The following is a 17,833-nucleotide window of genomic DNA, read 5'->3' as shown; positions in this document are numbered from 1 at the left end:
TGTCCCGGTTGCTCCTCTTCCAGGCCAGCTCTCTGCTGTGGCCCCGGAGTGCAGTGGAGGATGGCCCAGGTCCTTGGGCCCTGCACCCGTATGGGAGACCAGGAGAAGCACCTGGCTCCTGGCTTCAGATCAGCGCGGTGCGCCGGCCGCAGCATGCGGGCCACAGCGGCCATTGGGGGATGAACCAACGGAAAAGGAAGACCTTTCTCTCTGTCTCTCTCACTAACTGCCTGTCAAAAAAAAAAAAAAAAAAAAAAAAAAAAAAACAACCCCTATATAAGGTAACCAGTGCTGTGGTGTAGCAGGTAAAACCACCAATGCCTGCAGTGCTGGCATCCCAGATGGGTGCTGGTTCTAGTCCCGGCTGCTACACTTCTGATCCAACTCTACTAGGGCCTGGGAAAGCAGTAGAAGACGGCCCAAGTACTTGGGCCCCTGCACCCATGAGGGAGACCCGGAAGAAGCTCCTGGCTTCTGGCTTTAGACTGGCTTAGCTCTGGCTGTTGCAGCCATCTGATCAGTGAACCGGCAGACGGAAGACCTCTCTGTCTTTCTTTCTCTGCCTCTGCTCTCTGTAACTCTGCCTGTCAAATAAATTTTTATATATATATATATAAATTAGGAAGCAAGTCTTTGCCTTTAAGATGGAATAAAACAACATAATGTTTTCAGGACAGAGGCTCTGCTAACAAGATTATCCCAAGGAAAAACCCAGTATTTAAAACAGAATGGTATTTTCACAAGTCCAGTTAATGGTTCACTTATAAATTGTAAAATGTTAATGGTAGTATCACAGACCATTTTAAATGGGCAAAAGAGGAAAGGCCTGTGCTCTGAAATCTGTTCAACGCAAGAAGTGTCAGCAATGAGATCCTTGAACTATTTCAAAACACATTTCACTTCTAGCTTGTGTCCAGATTCATTTCTGCTGTACTGAATAAGACCTGCCACAAGTGAGTTTTAAAAAAGAAAAGCAGAATAAAGGAAGAATGAAAAGAGCACTACCATGTTTACTCAGAACATCTAAACAAAGGCATGTTTATTTGTGAACTCAAAGGACCACATCTATCAAAAATCTGAATTAAAACATTACAACTCAATAGCTTGACCAAAATTTTTATAAAATCAAGTCAAAGTCAATGCCAAGAAAATGTCTTCAAGGTCCAGCAAGAGACTGACAGATTGTGGCAACAAAATTACAAGAGCTACAAAGAGCAAATCAATGAACTGAGCTAAGCGGTCTTTAAAAGCTGCACTTAAACAATTCTCTGTTTGAGAATGGACTTAAAGTTTCTACATGAATAGTACAGCTATCAAAAACACAGCATTCTGTATTAGAGTTCATTTCTTTCCTGATCTAATCCAGGAGGAAAACTCCATGTAAAAGAACTTTTACATGAACCCCCCCTTCCATCCACACCCCAAAGTTGACTGTTTTATTTAGTGTACATTCTGATTTGCTTCCCAGCGCCTCCTCTCCAGTCCATGTTGAGGTGCTTCAAGGATGTGTCGAGATGCATCAAGGAAGAATCCTTCGGAGCTGTTACGATGTACCATGTCAATCTGTAGTACAGAGTCATTATAATGTTAATACGGACATTATCCGTAATTTAAAAACTGAATGAGTGTTAGTTCATGCGTGTTAGCCAACTGTTTGAAATGTTTGTTTTTTTAAGATTTCCAAAAAGGCTTCTGTTCAAAAATAATGTAAAAAATGAGTATCTGGATGTAAATGAGTTTTCAAACTTTCTACTGGGTTTTAAATGTGTGCTCAAAGACATCTGGTGTCATAAAATCTATATAACAACAGTCTCAAAAGGGTCTTTACCCCTGAATGTGCTATAAAATTCTTTTTGTATTTAGGCATATCAGAGCATTAGTGCCTAAACACACTCTAGAATTCCATTCTTTTGCAGCTTATCATACAAGTTTCTCTGCTCACCCACTTCTGCCTGTTGACTACTCTGTTAACTCATGGTTGGATTCAGATGGATTTTTTTTTTTCTTTCACCGACACCTTTCCAGTGTCTCCTTGTGGGAACTACTCTTTCTCTGTCCAGTACTAATAATCCCTATCTCTAATTTAGGGTTCATCAGACCCTCCTCTGTGCTAGATATGACTGTGTCTGTACCTCCTACTGCACTGCAAGCTCACATGGCAATATAACTTCATCATTCACTCACCTTATTGTTACCTATAATAATTAACCCAATGCAAGCGTTAATATTTTTTTTTAATTGAGCCACAAGTGTCTCCTTTTTGGGAAAAATCAAAATCACAAACATTAATATGTATTAGTTAGAATTAATAACAAGAAACTGAATAGTCATTCTATGGAAGGCAAGGATCAGCACTTAAATGAAGAATTCATTCTACATAATGAAAACAGATAGTTTATAGCTACTCAAGAAATGGTTAACTTTGCTAATTAATACACCAGCTCTGATGAATGGTAAAAATCTCATGTGCTTTAGAAAACACTTGCTTCTGTCACAACTGCTACCAGATGAGCCAGCAAGCCACAGAATCTTATTTCATACACTTTCTGTCACAGTATTCTTCACCTTAAGTCTTCAAATTTTTATTTTTTTAGATTAAAGAACGTAAGGGCCTTTGGAAATTTCTCAAGATTGCATTTATCTGACAAAAAAATAGGTTTATACTTTAAAATAGAACATTCCTGTTTATACTTTAAAAGGATACTCTTATATACTTAAATTTAAATGATTTTATGATAGTTTCATTAACAATGAATACATTTTATAGTCTACAGATTATCAGTTAAATATTCAAGGATTTCTATTTGGTTAGGAGATGAACAGCATAATTAGATAATATGAACCCAATTTTATTAGTTTATTGTTTTACTAAGTGGTACATGATATACCCATTATTAAGTTCCTTAATATGTACAGTTGTCACACAAAGCTATATACTAGGTATTTAATTCTAATACACATAGAATTAATAATTTTAAAACACATACAAACACCAGACTGTAAGAAATTTTTTAAAGAACTAAAAACGTATTTCAGTAACTGATAAAGATAAAAATGTAGCAATCACAATTTGTAACTCTTAAATAATATTAGTAGTAACTAATAACAGCTATTATTCAACAAAAGAAAATGGCTTTACTTATCACAATCTAATCTAACATTTTTATTTCACATCAACAGTTAAAACTCAGTCTAAAATAAAATGTTAGTTAGAAAGGATTATTTTACTTATCTTCATAGCAGCTGCCAATCAACATGAGGACAGATTAAAGGGAACAGACACAGGGAGGACAAGATGAGCAGCAGTAAAAACCCTAATTTTTTTTAACCCCTTCCACTCTGTCTCTAAAAATTATATCAACTGGTCTGCAACATTGCAAGTTTAATATGTTAGTTCTTTCCCTTTCCCCAACCCCAAGGTTCTGCCAACTTACAATCTGGATGTACTGGCCTCATTCAGAAAACAGTCTTAAGAAAAATCAATCTACATTTAGCTGCTTTCAGATTTAGAAAAAGATTTCAGCCTTTCAATTATTATTTTTGTTATAGATGTCAATATACAAATTTTAGAATTTTCCTGAAGTCAGATATTCTTATAAAGTATTTTGAATTGACTACACTTACCTTTATTCCCAAAACAAACTTTATTTTTGAGTACATGAATTAAAATAACTAGGGAACAATGGGAGTTAGAAGAGTAAATCAAAAAATGATATATAACAAGAAATGAAAAAATACGGAAAAGCAGAAAATGTCATTTAAAAAGATGAACTATTCAATATCAACATCGTATTAAAATAGCATTACTAAAATACCTGTAATTTTTTTTCTTTTTAATGTGAACACAAGCAATCATTCCTCTTTTCCAAATCAAGCCACACTTATAGAATAAATTACCTTGGAGTGCTGCTCTTTTAACTTCATTATTATACCAGGATCATCTTTTTTGCTAGCCATTAGCAATCTAAACATCTGTTCTCGATACTTGCTCATTATAAGTTCCAAGGCAGACTGATGTTCTTCCAGAGATGTACGCAATTCTGTTAAAAATAAGTGTATTTTATTTTCTCTTGAGTTAAAGATACACAGAATAGTCCCATCAATACCACATGTATCAAAAAAGCAACTGATATGTAGGGCATTTTAAAAGGAAAATATAACACAAAAACCTAGCCACATGACACCAAATGAAGTTTCTTGTTAGTTTCTTAAATGACCATTTTAATCACGTTTTGACAATCATTTCAAGAAAAATTTACTGAATAGCAACTTAATATCAGACAATGCTCTCTCTGTATTAAGAATACCAGAAGGTCACAGATCTCAGACTCTAGTGCAAAAAAATAATAGTAAGTGCAAAGTGAAGTGTTACTCAAATACAGAATTTGAGTACGGAACTGAGTTCCTAGAGTTGAAAAATGAAGAGAAAGGCAGTGTAAGCAGGGAGGCATGAAAGTGGTTACGAACTGTTTTGAGATGGCATGAGCAAAGGGTTTGTGGAGAAGGCAGCTGAGGGAAAAAGAACAGAATGTTGGAAACGAAACAAACTTAGAAGGTCCTTGTGCTAGGAAATAAGGATATAGGAGGGGCCTGTGTTGTGGCGTAGTGTGTAAAGCCACCGCCTGTGACACCAGCATCCCATATGGGCGCTGGTTCAAGTCCCAGCTGCTCCGCTTCCAGTTCCACTCCCTGATAATAAGATGGCCCAAGTGCTTCGGCCCGTGCCATCCACGTGGGAGACCCAGATGAAGGTCCTGGCTTTGGCCTGGCCCAGCCCTGGCCATTGCAGCCATCTGAGGAGTAAACCAGTGGATCAAAGATCTTTCTCTGTGGCTCTAACTTTCAAACAAATAAATAAAAATGTTAAGGAAAAAAAAAAAAGAAAAAAAGCTAGCGCTAGATGGGCTAAGTTTGCATCTTTAAAAAAAAGCCAAAGTTTTATGTGCAATAATGTGATCAGGTTTATTTTTCAAAAATCAATCTGGTGCTTGTGGTAAAATGGATTGGAGAGGAAAAGATACTGCAACCAAGGGACCACATAGGACACTTCAGGTAAGAGTCTAAGCACCCAAGCTGGTGCCAAAGCAGGGGCCACAGAGAATGAAGCTATTTATTTCACAGGTAAAACAATGACACACACTGGATACTGAGGGGAAGAATCTAAGATGAAGCCAAACAGGGCTGACACGCCGATGTAGGATGGGATAAAGAGTCAAACAGGGTTTAGCTACATGGACGAGAAGTGAGACCAACGTCATTCAAAACAGGAACTTTGGTTGTCCGTTTTCCATTTTGGAAAACATTAACTGTTCTCGATAGTCTAATTCTAAAGTTCTCTTCTGATGTGCTATTCAAAGAGATACTGTCTTGCCTTTGTTCTCTTGTTGTAGCTCTCTGATTTGTCTGTTTTCTTGCTGGATTCCCATTACTAATGTGGACCGTGGCCGATGTCTTGCCACTTCATTAAGTTCTTGAATTTCTTCCTGATACTAAAAAAAAAATAAAGGGACCCAATTAAAAAATGGAAAAAGAATTTGCATCAATAGTTCTCTAAAGATAGACAAATGGCCAATAAGTACATGAAAAGACGCTTCACATCATTAATCATTAGGGAAAGGCAATTCAAAGATACCACTGCACAATCACTAGGATGACTGTAATTTAAAGGACTTAAGACCACGTAGGTGGCATAGCAAGCTAAGCTGTTTCACTTCCTATCCATCTCCCTGCTAATGCACCTGAGAAAGTAGCAGAACACAGTCTAAGTCCTTGGGACCCTGCACCAACGTGGGAGACTAAGATGAAGCTCCTGGCTTTGGTCTGGCCTAGCCCCGGCCGTTGCGGTCATTTGGGGAGTGAATCAATGGATGGAAGGTCTCTATGTGTCCTTTTCTGTAACTCTGCCTTTCAAATAAAACTTAAAAAGAAAGGCAAAGGGCAGATGTTTTAGAACAATAGGTTAAGCCACTGCTTGAGACCCTCACATCCCATACAGGAGTATCGAGTTCAGTCTGGGCTATTCCACTTCCAGTACAGCTGCCCGATAATGCATCCTGGGGGCAGCAGAAGATAGCCAAGTGTTTGAGCCTGTCAACCAGGTGGACTAAACCAACAGACATTAGATAGCTTTCTCTGTTGCTCTGCCTTTCAAGTAGATGAAAACAAACACTAAAAAAAAAAAAGCACAATAACAAGTGTTGAAGATGTGGAGAAATGGCAACCTTCACAACATTCATGGGAATGTAAATGGTGTAGCTCTCTGGGAAATAGCATGGCAGATCCTGAACAAGTTAAATACACAGTTATTATATGACCCATGCATTCTACTCCTAGGTATACACCTAAAAGAAATGGAAACGGAGTTGGTGCTGTGGCATAACAGGTGAAGTTCGAGTCCTGGCTGTTCCTCTTCTGATCCAGCTCTCTGCTCTGGCCTGGGAAAGCAGTAGAAGATGGCCCAAGTGCTGGGTCCCTGTAGCCACATGGGAGACCCAGAAGAAGCTTCTGGATCTGGATCGGTCTAGCTCTGGCCGTTGCAGCCCTTTGGGGAATGAACCAGCAGATGGAAAATCTTTCTTTCTTTTTTTTTTTTATAATTTTTATTTATTTATTTATTTATTTTTGACAGGCAGAGTGGATAGTGAGAGAGAGACAGAGAGAAAGGTCTTCCTTTTGCCGTTGGTTCACCCTCCAATGGCCGCTGCGGCCGGCATATAGCGCTGATCCGAAGCCAGGAGCCAGGTGCTTCTCCTGGTCTCCCATACGGGTGCAGGGCCCAAGCACTTGGGCCATCCTCCACTGCCTTCCCGGGCCACAGCAGAGAGCTGGCCTGGAAGAGGGGCAACCGGGACAAGAACCCGGTGTGCCGGCGCCGCAAGGCGGAGAATTAGCCTGTTAAGCCACGGCGCCGGCCGGATGGAAAATCTGTCTCTCCCTCTCTGTCTCTAACTCTACCTCTCAAATAATCTTAAGAAAAAACAAAAAATGAAAACATGTGTATATACAGAAAACTATACACAAATAGTCATAGCAACATTATTTGTAATAGCTGAAAAGTGAAGCAATCTAGATGTTCACCAGCTGATGAATGGGTCAACATAATGTAGTAGGCTTGCTTTACTAGCCCCGCTTTCATCTTTCTGAACTTTAATTTCATTTCAGTGAAAAACAAATGGAGGCAAGCTGGCTACCACAGTGACAATGAATTACTGATGCATGCTACAACATAGATGCATTTTTTTAAAGATTTATTTTATTTATTTGAAAGGTAGAGTTACAGAGAGGCAGAGGAAGAGAGAGAGAGGTGTTCCATCTGCTGGTTCACTCCCTAGATGGCTGCCAACGGCTGGAGCTGAGCTGACCCAAAGCCAGGAGCCAGGACCTTCTTCCAGGTCTCCCATGCGGGTGCAGGGGCCTGAGGACTTAAGCCATCCTCCACTGCTTTCCCAGGCCATAGCAGAGAGCTGAATTGGTAGTGGAGCAGCTGGGACTCCAACTGGTACCCATATAGGATGCTGGAATTGCAGGCGGTGGCTATACCTCTATGCCACAGTGCCGGACCCTACAGATGCATCTTAAAAATATTACAGGCCGGCGCTGCGGCTCAATAGGCTAATCCTCCGCCTGCAGCACCGGCACCCCAGGTTCTAGTCCCAGTCGGGTCGCCGGATTCTGTCCCAGTTGCTTCTCTTCCAGTACAGCCCTCTACTGTGGTCCCGGAGTGCAGTGGAGGATGGCCCAGGGGGTCCTTGGGCCCTGCACCCGCATGGGAGACCAGGAGAAGCACCTGGCTCCTGGCTTCGGATCAGCGCAGTACGCTGGCCGCAGCGGCCATTGCAGGATGAACCAAAGGAAAAAGGAAGACCTTTCTCTCTGTCTCTCTCCGTCTACTCTGCCTGTCCAAAAAAAAAAAAAAAAATTACATTAATGAGCTAACTGTAAAGAGCCACATATTGTATCATTCCAATTATATGAAATGTCCAAAACAGGTAAAACCATAGAGACAGAAAATTAGTGGTTGTGGCCGGCGCCGTGGCTTAACAGGCTAATCCTCCGCCTTGCGGCGCCGGCACACCAGGTTCTAGTCCCGGTTGGGGCGCCGGATTCTATCCCGGTTGCCCCTCTTCCAGCCCACCTCTCTGCTATGGCCCAGGAAGGCAGTGGAGGATGGCCCAAGTGCTTGAGCCCTGCACCCGCATGGGAGACCAGGAGAAGCACCTGGCTCTTGGCTTCGGATCAGTGCGATGTGCCGGCCGCAGCGGCCATTGGAGGGTGAACCAACGGCAAAAAGGAAGACCTTTCTCTCTGTCTCTCTCTCTCTGACTAACCACTCTAACTGTCAAAAAAAAAAAAAAATTAGTGGTTGCTAGGAACTGGTGAAGCAGCAGCTAGGGAGTGACTACTGATGGCTATGAGTGTGGGGCATGAGCGCGGCCAGGCCAGGCCAGGCCTGGCCCGGGGGCTCCGCATGCGCAGCTGCTCCAGGGTGCCCCCGCCCGAGCTGCGCGGAACGAAGCCACGCGGAGCCAAGTAAGATGGCGCCCAGAGGAAGTAAGATGGGCGGAATCCAAAGTTGTTTACCACTAAAGCTAATTGGCTGCGCAACATCCGGGGAGGTAACAAAACTAGTAACAAGTGTATAGACATAGGGCTAGTCCTATAGAAATCCCCCCGTAAGGTGACTGTGTAAAGTGATTGGCTGGTCCTTAGCCCTGCCCCAATGACTCTGCAGTTTTGTGTTATAAAAGGTATTATTATACAAAAGGTGACTGAGTCCTTGCTAGACTTGGCTCCCCGCTGCGTCTGATTGTCTCCGGGACCAGGAGGCTGGGGAACGGGCGAGCGGTCGCACTTACCTTTCCTCGGACCCAGTCCATCCTTGTACGGGTGGACTAAGACCCAACATCTGGCGCCCAACGTGGGGCATGAACAGTTACTTTTCGGCCGAGGCTAAGCGGTCTCTCAGGGTAAGTGAAAACCTTAGTATGGTTTATGCAATTTCGTCCCAAAAGGACCTGGCCTTAAAGGCCTTACGCTATATGTTAAAAAGTGTCTGGGTAACTGTCATAACCTTGGCCCTTTGGATTCAGACGGCCAATCTCTTTTCTTGGAACACTTGGTCATGGGTGGAAAAACTCACCCTTAAGAGGGAGAGACACTTAGATACCGCCCTTAAAGCATCCTTCCACCCGGACGCTATAACCCTAGCTTCGGAGGGCGAGAGAGAGAAACAGGAAGTGCAGGACTTGGGAGAGACTAAAACCTCAGAGGAAGATGGCGGGGAGAGAAAATGGGCTAAGTTTGATCAGGAATGCAGAGAGCCTGTGGAGGCACGAACTGTTGAGGTAAAAACAAAAGTAAAAGTCGTCCCGCCTAGCCCATCCACCCTAGAAGGGCCGGGACCACCCCCATACCACCCCGGGGCAGAGGCGGCCTCCCCCTATGTAGAGCCACAGAGGGAGCTTTGTGATCGGGGCACTTATGATTGCCCAGGAGGGGAGAGGAGAAATGAGGAGACCTTTGCGGAAGCTTATCCGGTGGACATAAAGCAGCATAGGGAAGTGAACTCTGGGCCAGGGAACCTGCTGCCTCAGGCCTACCCTGTTAATTTAGCTCCAGGCGGCAACAGAGCTCTGGAGTGGTATCCCTGGGAAGTGAAGGACTTAAAGGAGCTTCGCAAGGCAGTGGCAGAAGACGGGCCAAATTCCCCCTGGGCCCAAACCCTGCTGCAAGATATAGCCTATCACCCATGCGTCCCCAAGGACTGGTTGGACATGGCCAAGGCAGTCCTCACAAGTTCACAGTTCATAAAGTGGTGCGCCTTCTTTAAGGAGGATTGCCGGGTGAGAGCTGAAGCTAATGAAACAGCCCAGCCAGCTATCCCTATTACATATGCTATGCTGGCTGGGACGGGGGAAGGATTCTCTACGGGGGTCCAGCAAGCTGCGCTGCCTGCTCCGTACCGTGAACAAGTGAGGCAGGCAGGACTTAATGCCTGGTACAAGCTGGATGAGGGGCCCACTGAATCTCCCATCGCAGGGGTGCGACAAAAGCCAAGAGAGTCATTGCCAGATTTTGTAGCTAGGGTCGAACACAGTCTCCGTCGTAAGTTGCCAGCTGGGGACCTTCGGGATCAGTTTGTTAAAATGCTTGTTTGGGAAGAAATGAATGCTAATCATCTGAAGGCCTGCGCTGGCCTGAGGGAGGCTCATAAATCCCCAGAGGCAGTTAAAACTAAGGTGAAACTTTCAGGTGTGGCGGCAACCCCTAAAAGCCCAACACTGCCTCAACGCACTGCGCCTCCAATTCCGCCCATGTGGCCACCCCTTTATGGTTATTCCCCTCCCTTGAATCGCCCGCCGCCATCTTGTAAACAGCGTGCCTACTCAACCCCACAGCCAGTCCTACTAGGCCCCGACGTGCACAGTCTTCCCTGTAAATGGGGGACCACGGCCTTTCTCTGCACTCTCTTCCAGTCAGTGTAGCCTGTTGCACCCTTGCAGGCCACAGCCAGATACTCTAGGGAGACTAGTCCTTGGACTGCTTTTTTCCTCTCTATTTACAATTCAATGCTGTCCTCACTAGGAGGGGGAAGAAAAAATGCCTTTGGCTACCACTGGCCTTACCTAAAGGAACAAAAACTTTCATCCATTAACCCTTTCCAACCTAATGAGTCTTTATTTGCAGTTAATAAGACTTTTTCTCCAGCACTACGGAAGTCTCATTCCCTGCGGCTTTGTTTCAGATGTGTTTCCCTGTCCTAAGCAATGGGCTCCTATGCTGATGACCAGCTCTTTTCTGTGCTGCTGTAGTTAACTTATCTGAGAGTTTGCACGTGTCTTAAAGGTTTCGTGTTTTATTAAATTTGTCTGTCTTTAATGTTTGAGTGATTACCTAACTCTGATCAGATCTACCCCACAGCTTTGGTTAAAATACTCAGGTTATACGTACTGGTTTTTGGATGAGTAGTTTGACTCTCTAACAGTTTAAATTCTCAAATGGAGTCTAACAACTTTGGGACTTCCAGTAGGATCCCTGGAACTCTCAAAAAATGGGACTCTAAATTTGTTAAAGTAACAACTGTTTGAGTCAATTCAAATTATACAAAGTATATTAAAATGTTGTAAATAATGTCAGACCTGTGCTGTATTCATGTTTTTGCTTTCCAGCTAGAGTGGTCTTATAAAAATGAGAGTAAATTCTGTGTATACAAGCCCTTATATTGTTAACTAAAGTAAGCCAATACAGATTGGTTCAGAAAATTAAGTTAATGCCAAAGCCCTTCGGTTTGCTTGGTAGCTCACTTGCTCAGTTTTATGCTTTAAACTTGTTTCTCTTAACGATGAAGATCTTTTCAAAGTTGTAAGCATGTACTAGTGTCCATGTTTGCTGTCCAGGAGGAGTTAATGGTGTGGTACTCTACTGTCTCTGTTAAGTTCAAATTGATGAAAAGCATTGCTAAATACCTTTATGATTAGATCTGCTCTAAAAGTGTTAAGATCATCCTGTCTAATGAAGGGTTATCATTTCAGAATGTTAAAAAATTCTATTCTAACCAAATACTCTAAGTTCTCTTGGCACCTTTAACAAACTTTCTAAAAATCAAAGTTCTAAATTCTCTAAACTTTTGGTATCTCCAGAAGGGCCCCTGGAAATGTCAAAAGATATATCTCTCATCTTATAGAGATAATAACCAATAATAACCAATTGAAATGTTTAAAAGTGCTGCCAAGACGTAAAATGATTCAACACTCTACTAAAATTCCTCACAACCCACAGAAACAGGCTATGGTGGAAAAAAAACCATCAATGCCTCAAAAAACAGTTATTAAAACAAAAAGGGGGAGTGGCTACCCCCCATCTACAGTTACATAAGGCCTTGTTCACCATCAATATTTTAAATTTTTTGAAAGGGTCAAGGGAGTCAAGGTTCCAAAAACATTGGGGACATTTATCCCCTAAACCTCAGATGCTTGTTAGATGGAGAGACCCTCTCACCCGACTCTGGAGAGGGCCTGACCCACTGATTCAGTTGGGAAGAGGATTTGGCTGCGTGTTCCCCATAGGGGAGTTAACTCCAATTTAAATACTGGCCAGAAATATCAGGCCTATGCCCGAGGCAAGTAACAACCCACCCAGGGAGCAGTTTGCCCCTGAGGGAGATCCCCTTGTCTTTCCTCTTCCAGAAACGGATGGAGATCGAAATCAAAAGGCAGGCGATGATGCGGACGCTACTCTTCACTATGATCCTGACAAGAAGTGCCCAGCCCAGTGACGGGGGATTCGATGACCCAAACGAGATCATCAAAACACTTCAGGAGGACCTGAAAAAGATGAAGAGAACTCCAAGAAAGCCTCTTTTGGACAAGCCTTAATGGACTCTTTCCCTACCTCTTCTCTCTTCTTGGACTGTTTCTTGCCCTGCTGTTAATCCTTGCTATTGGCCCATGCATAACGAATAGGCTTATACAGTTTATACAACAGCGCATAGAGGCAACAAGGGTAAGACAGGTTGAGGTTCATTACCAGAGCCTGCTAGCCACAGAGGGCTACGATCCCCTGAACTGGGGAAGCGCCCCCGGTGCTCTCCACATTGCCAATGACGGGTAAGATTCCGGATGGACCGGAACAACCTAAGACAGGCGGTGGAGAAAGCTCACCACGCCCCCATAATTACAAGTCACGCGACACCCCAAGACGGGTAAAGCACCCAGCGTCCTGCACCAACCTAAGACAGGGCTCATGGCCAAGCTGCCTGGGTTACCAATGACGGGTAAGGGCAAGGACGGCTGGGGGCAACCTAAGACAGGGATCGCGTGCTAAAACAAAAAGGGGGAATCTGTGGGGCATGAGCGCGGCCAGGCCAGGCCAGGCCTGGCCCGGGGGCTCCGCATGCGCAGCTGCTCCAGGGTGCCCCCGCCCGAGCTGCGCGGAACGAAGCCACGCGGAGCCAAGTAAGATGGCGCCCAGAGGAAGTAAGATGGGCGGAATCCAAAGTTGTTTACCACTAAAGCTAATTGGCTGCGCAACATCCGGGGAGGTAACAAAACTAGTAACAAGTGTATAGACATAGGGCTAGTCCTATAGAAATCCCCCCGTAAGGTGACTGTGTAAAGTGATTGGCTGGTCCTTAGCCCTGCCCCAATGACTCTGCAGTTTTGTGTTATAAAAGGTATTATTATACAAAAGGTGACTGAGTCCTTGCTAGACTTGGCTCCCCGCTGCGTCTGATTGTCTCCGGGACCAGGAGGCTGGGGAACGGGCGAGCGGTCGCACTTACCTTTCCTCGGACCCAGTCCATCCTTGTACGGGTGGACTAAGACCCAACATATGAGTTTTCAGGTGATGAAAATGATCTAGAATTAAATAGATCTAGTTATACAACCTATGAGTATACTAAATCCAATGAACTGTACCCTTCTATAAGCTAGGCTTTGTGGTAGACTAAGTGAAGTGTATCTCAATTAATAATAAAGAACATTTGCAAAAGAAATATAAAAAATCTTTAAAGAAATAGTTTGGGGGCTGGCACCGTGGAGCGGAAGGTTAATCCTCGGCCTGCAGCGCTGGCATCCCATATGGGCACTGGTTCTAGTCACGGCCACTCCTCTTCCAATCCAGCTCTCTGCTGTGGCCTGGGAAAGCAATGGAAGATGGCCCAGGTGCTTGGAGCCCTGCACCCGCATGAAAGACCAGGAAGAAGCTCCTGGCTCCTGGCTTCGGATCTGTGCAACTCCAGCTGTTACAGCCATTTGGGGAGTGAACCAACAGAAGTAAGACCTTTCTGTCTCTCTCTCACTGTCTGTAACTCTACCTCTCAAATAAATAAATGAAATCTTTAAAAAAAATAGTTTGTATTTTTAAAAAAGTAAAAATTTAACTTTAAAATTGCACTTATTTTAATTTCAAACCATTCTTAAGAGACAGTAATGCCATTACATCACCACTGGTTCTTAACTTCAGACGTCACTCATTTTTTTTTTAACAGATTAGTATCCCGTAAATGTTTACTGGAGTTCCATAGAAAAACTACTTAGTTGGGAGGCTTCTAATCTGTTTAAAGTAACTGTTAGAAACAAAATAAATAAACTTGCTACACTATTTCCAGGAGCTCTGTTACAAGAATTATCCTAGGGTTGCTCTTTTTTACCAAATGGGAGGACAAAAGAGTTGGCTATGAATATACATTTTCTCCCTCTGATTTTGATATCAGAAATTTTATAGTTCTCTTACAAACCTGAAAACTTGTGTTAAAGAGTTTTGTTGTTGTTGTTGTTGTTTGTTTGCTTGTTTTTGACAGGCAGAGTTAGAGAGAGACAGAGAAAGGTCTTCCTTTCTGTTGGTTCACTCCCCAAATGGCCGCTACGGATCTGAAGCCAGGAGCCAGGTGCTTCCTCCTGGTCTCCCATGCGGGTGCAGGGCCCAAGTACTTGGGCCATCCTCCACTGCCTTCCCAGGCCACAGCAGAGAGCTGGACTGGAAGAGGAGCAACAGGGACAGAATCTGGCGCCCCGACTGGGACTAGAACCCGGGGTGCCAGTGCTGCAGGCAGAGGATTAGCCAAGTGACCCATTGCACCGGACAAAGCAGTTTTTGAAATGGTAGTTAAACTCCATGGCCTACTAGGAGATCCTGTTATATAATGTCAAATAAAGCTCTACTAATTTCTTCGATAACAGAACTAAATGAAAAATAAGGTGGAATGTATGAATGTGGTAACTGCACATCATTAAAACCATTTTTAAGAAGCTATTTTGCTGTTAAATAGTATTATGTACTTTTAAAAAGAAAATTATAAATATTTCTACATTACATAAGAGCAAAATGTGTTCCAACAAAAGGTATCATGTGGTCAAATATATCTAGATCTAACAAATTCATTTATTTTCTCAGCTCAACTCTGTAAGAAAAATAAGTGAGCCCATCTACAGGTTTAGAATACACATAAATATATGAAGCATCTTAAAAAATTCATGGAAAATGTAAATTATGAAAAAATTCTGCAAGGATCTCAAAAATTTTGCACCAAAATGAACTTAACTATTATTACCATTTGTCCATGAACTTTCCCTTGTATATGTCACTTGAATACGACAAAATTATATCCTTAAGGTAAAACCAAAATGTGCAAGGCAAGTTACTTTAAAACTATAGAGAATATTACAAAAAATAAGTACAAAGTAAGATGCATTTTATGACTCAAGCAATAAAGAAATGCCAGTGACGGCTGTGTGAAATGGAATCAAGATGAAAGAAATCAAACCTGCTTCATTGCTTCTACCCGCTTGTTGAGAGCTGTGGTTTGCTCTATCAGAGATTCTGCTGCATCATCATGATCTCTCAATCTTTCAACAAGAGCTTTAGCATCAGCAAGTGCCTTCTCAATCGTGCAACTCATTTCTAAAGGAATGCCTATAAATAAAAGTAAGACTCAAAGTCAGAATTACCACCTTATTCCAGCTGCATGTTAATAGAGATAGGCTTCTTCAGCTGCCTGTGTCACAGCACTGTTCACCATTCTTGGCACAAAAAATTTTTGAAATCTATACACACAGATAACGTTCAAAATGCTCATGGAAAGTTTGTATGTGGGAAAAAAAAAAAAAAACACTAGGCATTTATTTGTACCAAAATACACATGAACTGATTCCACTTCCACAAACTTTTTGAAGTGCCCTCATATTTAAAATATCCTGAATTTATATTGGGAAAAAAGTCAATCTCCAAGGAAAACTCATAGAATGTTACATTGTACAGAAATTGTATTCTTCATAAGGGCAGTCTGTAGCTTGTCATTTTGAAAAAGGTCATCCTATTTACCAGACTGTATGCCTGTCAATGACTGCCAGGCAGGTGTAAGAACTCCTCAAAGCTTCTGACTGACCTGGGACACTATCCACAAACACATACTACGGCAGCCAAAGTGGCCACTATGTCATTCTACAGCAAAGTTCAACCTCCTCTTAGGGAAACAACTGCTTTCTACATGAACTTGCATTATAATCTCAACTCTTGCACATTCTTTATAAAGGGGGAGGGGCAGATTCTGACTCAAAGTAGTGGCTATTAAGGGAAACTCTGGATATGTTAGTATTAAAAAATTAAGAGACAGCGGGGCTGGTGCTGTGGCGCAGTAGGTTCATCCTCGGCCCGCGGTGCCAGCATCCCATGTGCGTGCCAGTTCTAATCTCGGCTGCCCATCTTCCAATCCAGCACTCTGCTATGGCCTGGGAAAGCAGTTGAAGATGGCCCAAGTCTTTAGCCCCTGCACCCACTGGGAGACCCAGAAGAAGCTACTGGCTTCAGATCGGCTCAGCTCCAACTGTTATGGCCATTTGGGGAAGTGAACCAGGTAGATGGAAGACCTTTCTCTCTGTCTCTCCCTCTCACTGTCAATAACTCTACCTCCTAAATAAATAAAGTCTTTAAAAGAAATAAGAGACAAAACACAAAATAGCCAATAGTTAGCTTTTTGGAGAAGGTATATGGAGACCTCAAAACTTTAATTTTAAAACTGGCATATTCAAAAACTTGATATTCTTCTGAAACCTTCCCTCCTTAAAATTCTCCGTTAAGTTTTACCCACCCTTCTATATGAACCACCTTTCTTCAAGAGTTTCCTTTAAAAAAAAATCTCATTACAAATTACAAGGCCAAAAGTTAGGTTTATAAAAGTTAATAAAAATCTTTTAGATTCAAGTCAGGGGCTATAGTTAAAGATTTTCTTTCCTTTTAAAATTTATTTATTCATTTGAAAGGCAGAATTAGAGAGAGAGAAACAAAGAGACACACATAGAGAAAGATCTTCTTTCCATTGGTTCACTACTCAAAAGGCCACAATAGCAGGGCCAGATCAGCCTGAATCCAGCAGCCTGGAACTCCATTGAGTTCTCCCATGAGGCTAACAGGAGGCCCAAGTATTTGAGTCATCTTCTGCCGCCTTCCCAGGGAAGATTGCCTTAGCAGGGAATCTGACTTGAAGTGGAGCAGCTGGGACTTCACCTTCAACTGCTGGCATCACAGGCAGGGCTTAACCCACTGGCCACAATGTGGGCCCCAGAACTTTCATCAACTTTAAGACAAATTTGCTAGACAATTCAGGCTTTTTCTAAATGTTACTGATCTGCATAAAAAGGTCAAATACTTCTTTTTCACTCAGGTACAAAAAAAATGCAGCAAGGCAGAAAAGATTTAATGCCCAGCTTTATAAAAGTTTTATAGAACTTTTAAAAAAGAAAATAATTCAGGCAATTCTAGAAGACTTTAATTTAATGTTATATTTAATAAAGATTAAAAACTGTGTAAACTACTGGCTAAGATATCTTAACCCATGGTAGTGCCTGGGTTTCATTCCCAGCTCTAGCTCCTGACTAGCTTTCGTCTAATGTAGATCCTGGGGGGCAGCAGTGATAGCTCAAGTAATTGAGTTCCACTGTTCCTAGTTTCCAGCTCTGGTCTGGCCCGGCCCAGCCCAGCCCTGGCTGTTGTGGGCATTTGTGAAATGAATTAGTGGAAGGGAGTTCTCTCTTTGTCTCTCCCTGCTTCTCAAATAGTAAATTTAAATTTTAAATAAAGATAAAAATAGATTTCACATATGTTCAAATCGTACTCCTAGTTATAATTTTTAAAAAAAAATATTTTGGGGCACCGATCCTGTCCCGATTGCCCCTCTTCCAGGCCAGCTCTCTGCTGTGGCCAGGGAGTGCAGTGGAGGACGGCCCAAGTGTTTGGGCTCTGCACCCCATGGGAGACCAGGAGAAGCACCTGGCTCCTGGCTTCGGAACAGCGCGGTGCGCTGGCCGCAGCGCGCTACCGCGACGGCCATTGGAGGGTG

The 17,833-nt window shown here is 42.9% G+C and overlaps 1 protein-coding gene across 6 annotated transcripts in view; it reads right to left on the bottom strand.

Moving 5' to 3' along the window:
• FGFR1OP2 (FGFR1 oncogene partner 2) overlaps positions 1-17,833 on the bottom strand; it is a 47,369-nt gene that overhangs the window by 15,734 nt on the left and 13,802 nt on the right. For 2 of the 6 annotated variants that reach the window (XM_062194970.1, XM_062194971.1), the window contains exons 2-5: positions 15,263-15,411; positions 5,372-5,489; positions 3,898-4,040; positions 1,450-1,563 (exon numbers count right to left, since the gene is read on the bottom strand). In XM_062194970.1, the coding sequence (XP_062050954.1) occupies positions 1,450-1,563; positions 3,898-4,040; positions 5,372-5,489; positions 15,263-15,397 (510 nt within the window). In that variant the 5' untranslated portion in view covers positions 15,398-15,411. Of the gene's footprint in view, positions 1-1,440; positions 1,564-3,897; positions 4,041-5,371; positions 5,490-8,855; positions 9,141-13,279; positions 13,356-15,262; positions 15,412-17,833 lie in introns of those variants that run through there. The other 4 variants (XM_062194974.1, XM_062194973.1, XM_062194975.1 and 1 more) reach the window with 4 other exon arrangements.

This window comes from Lepus europaeus, chromosome 6 (genome assembly GCF_033115175.1).
Source record: "Lepus europaeus isolate LE1 chromosome 6, mLepTim1.pri, whole genome shotgun sequence".
In the NCBI taxonomy this organism is placed as follows: Eukaryota; Metazoa; Chordata; class Mammalia; order Lagomorpha; family Leporidae; genus Lepus; species Lepus europaeus.
The sequence above is the reverse complement of the archived record's forward strand: the minus strand, read 5'-3'. Positions and strand labels throughout refer to the sequence as shown.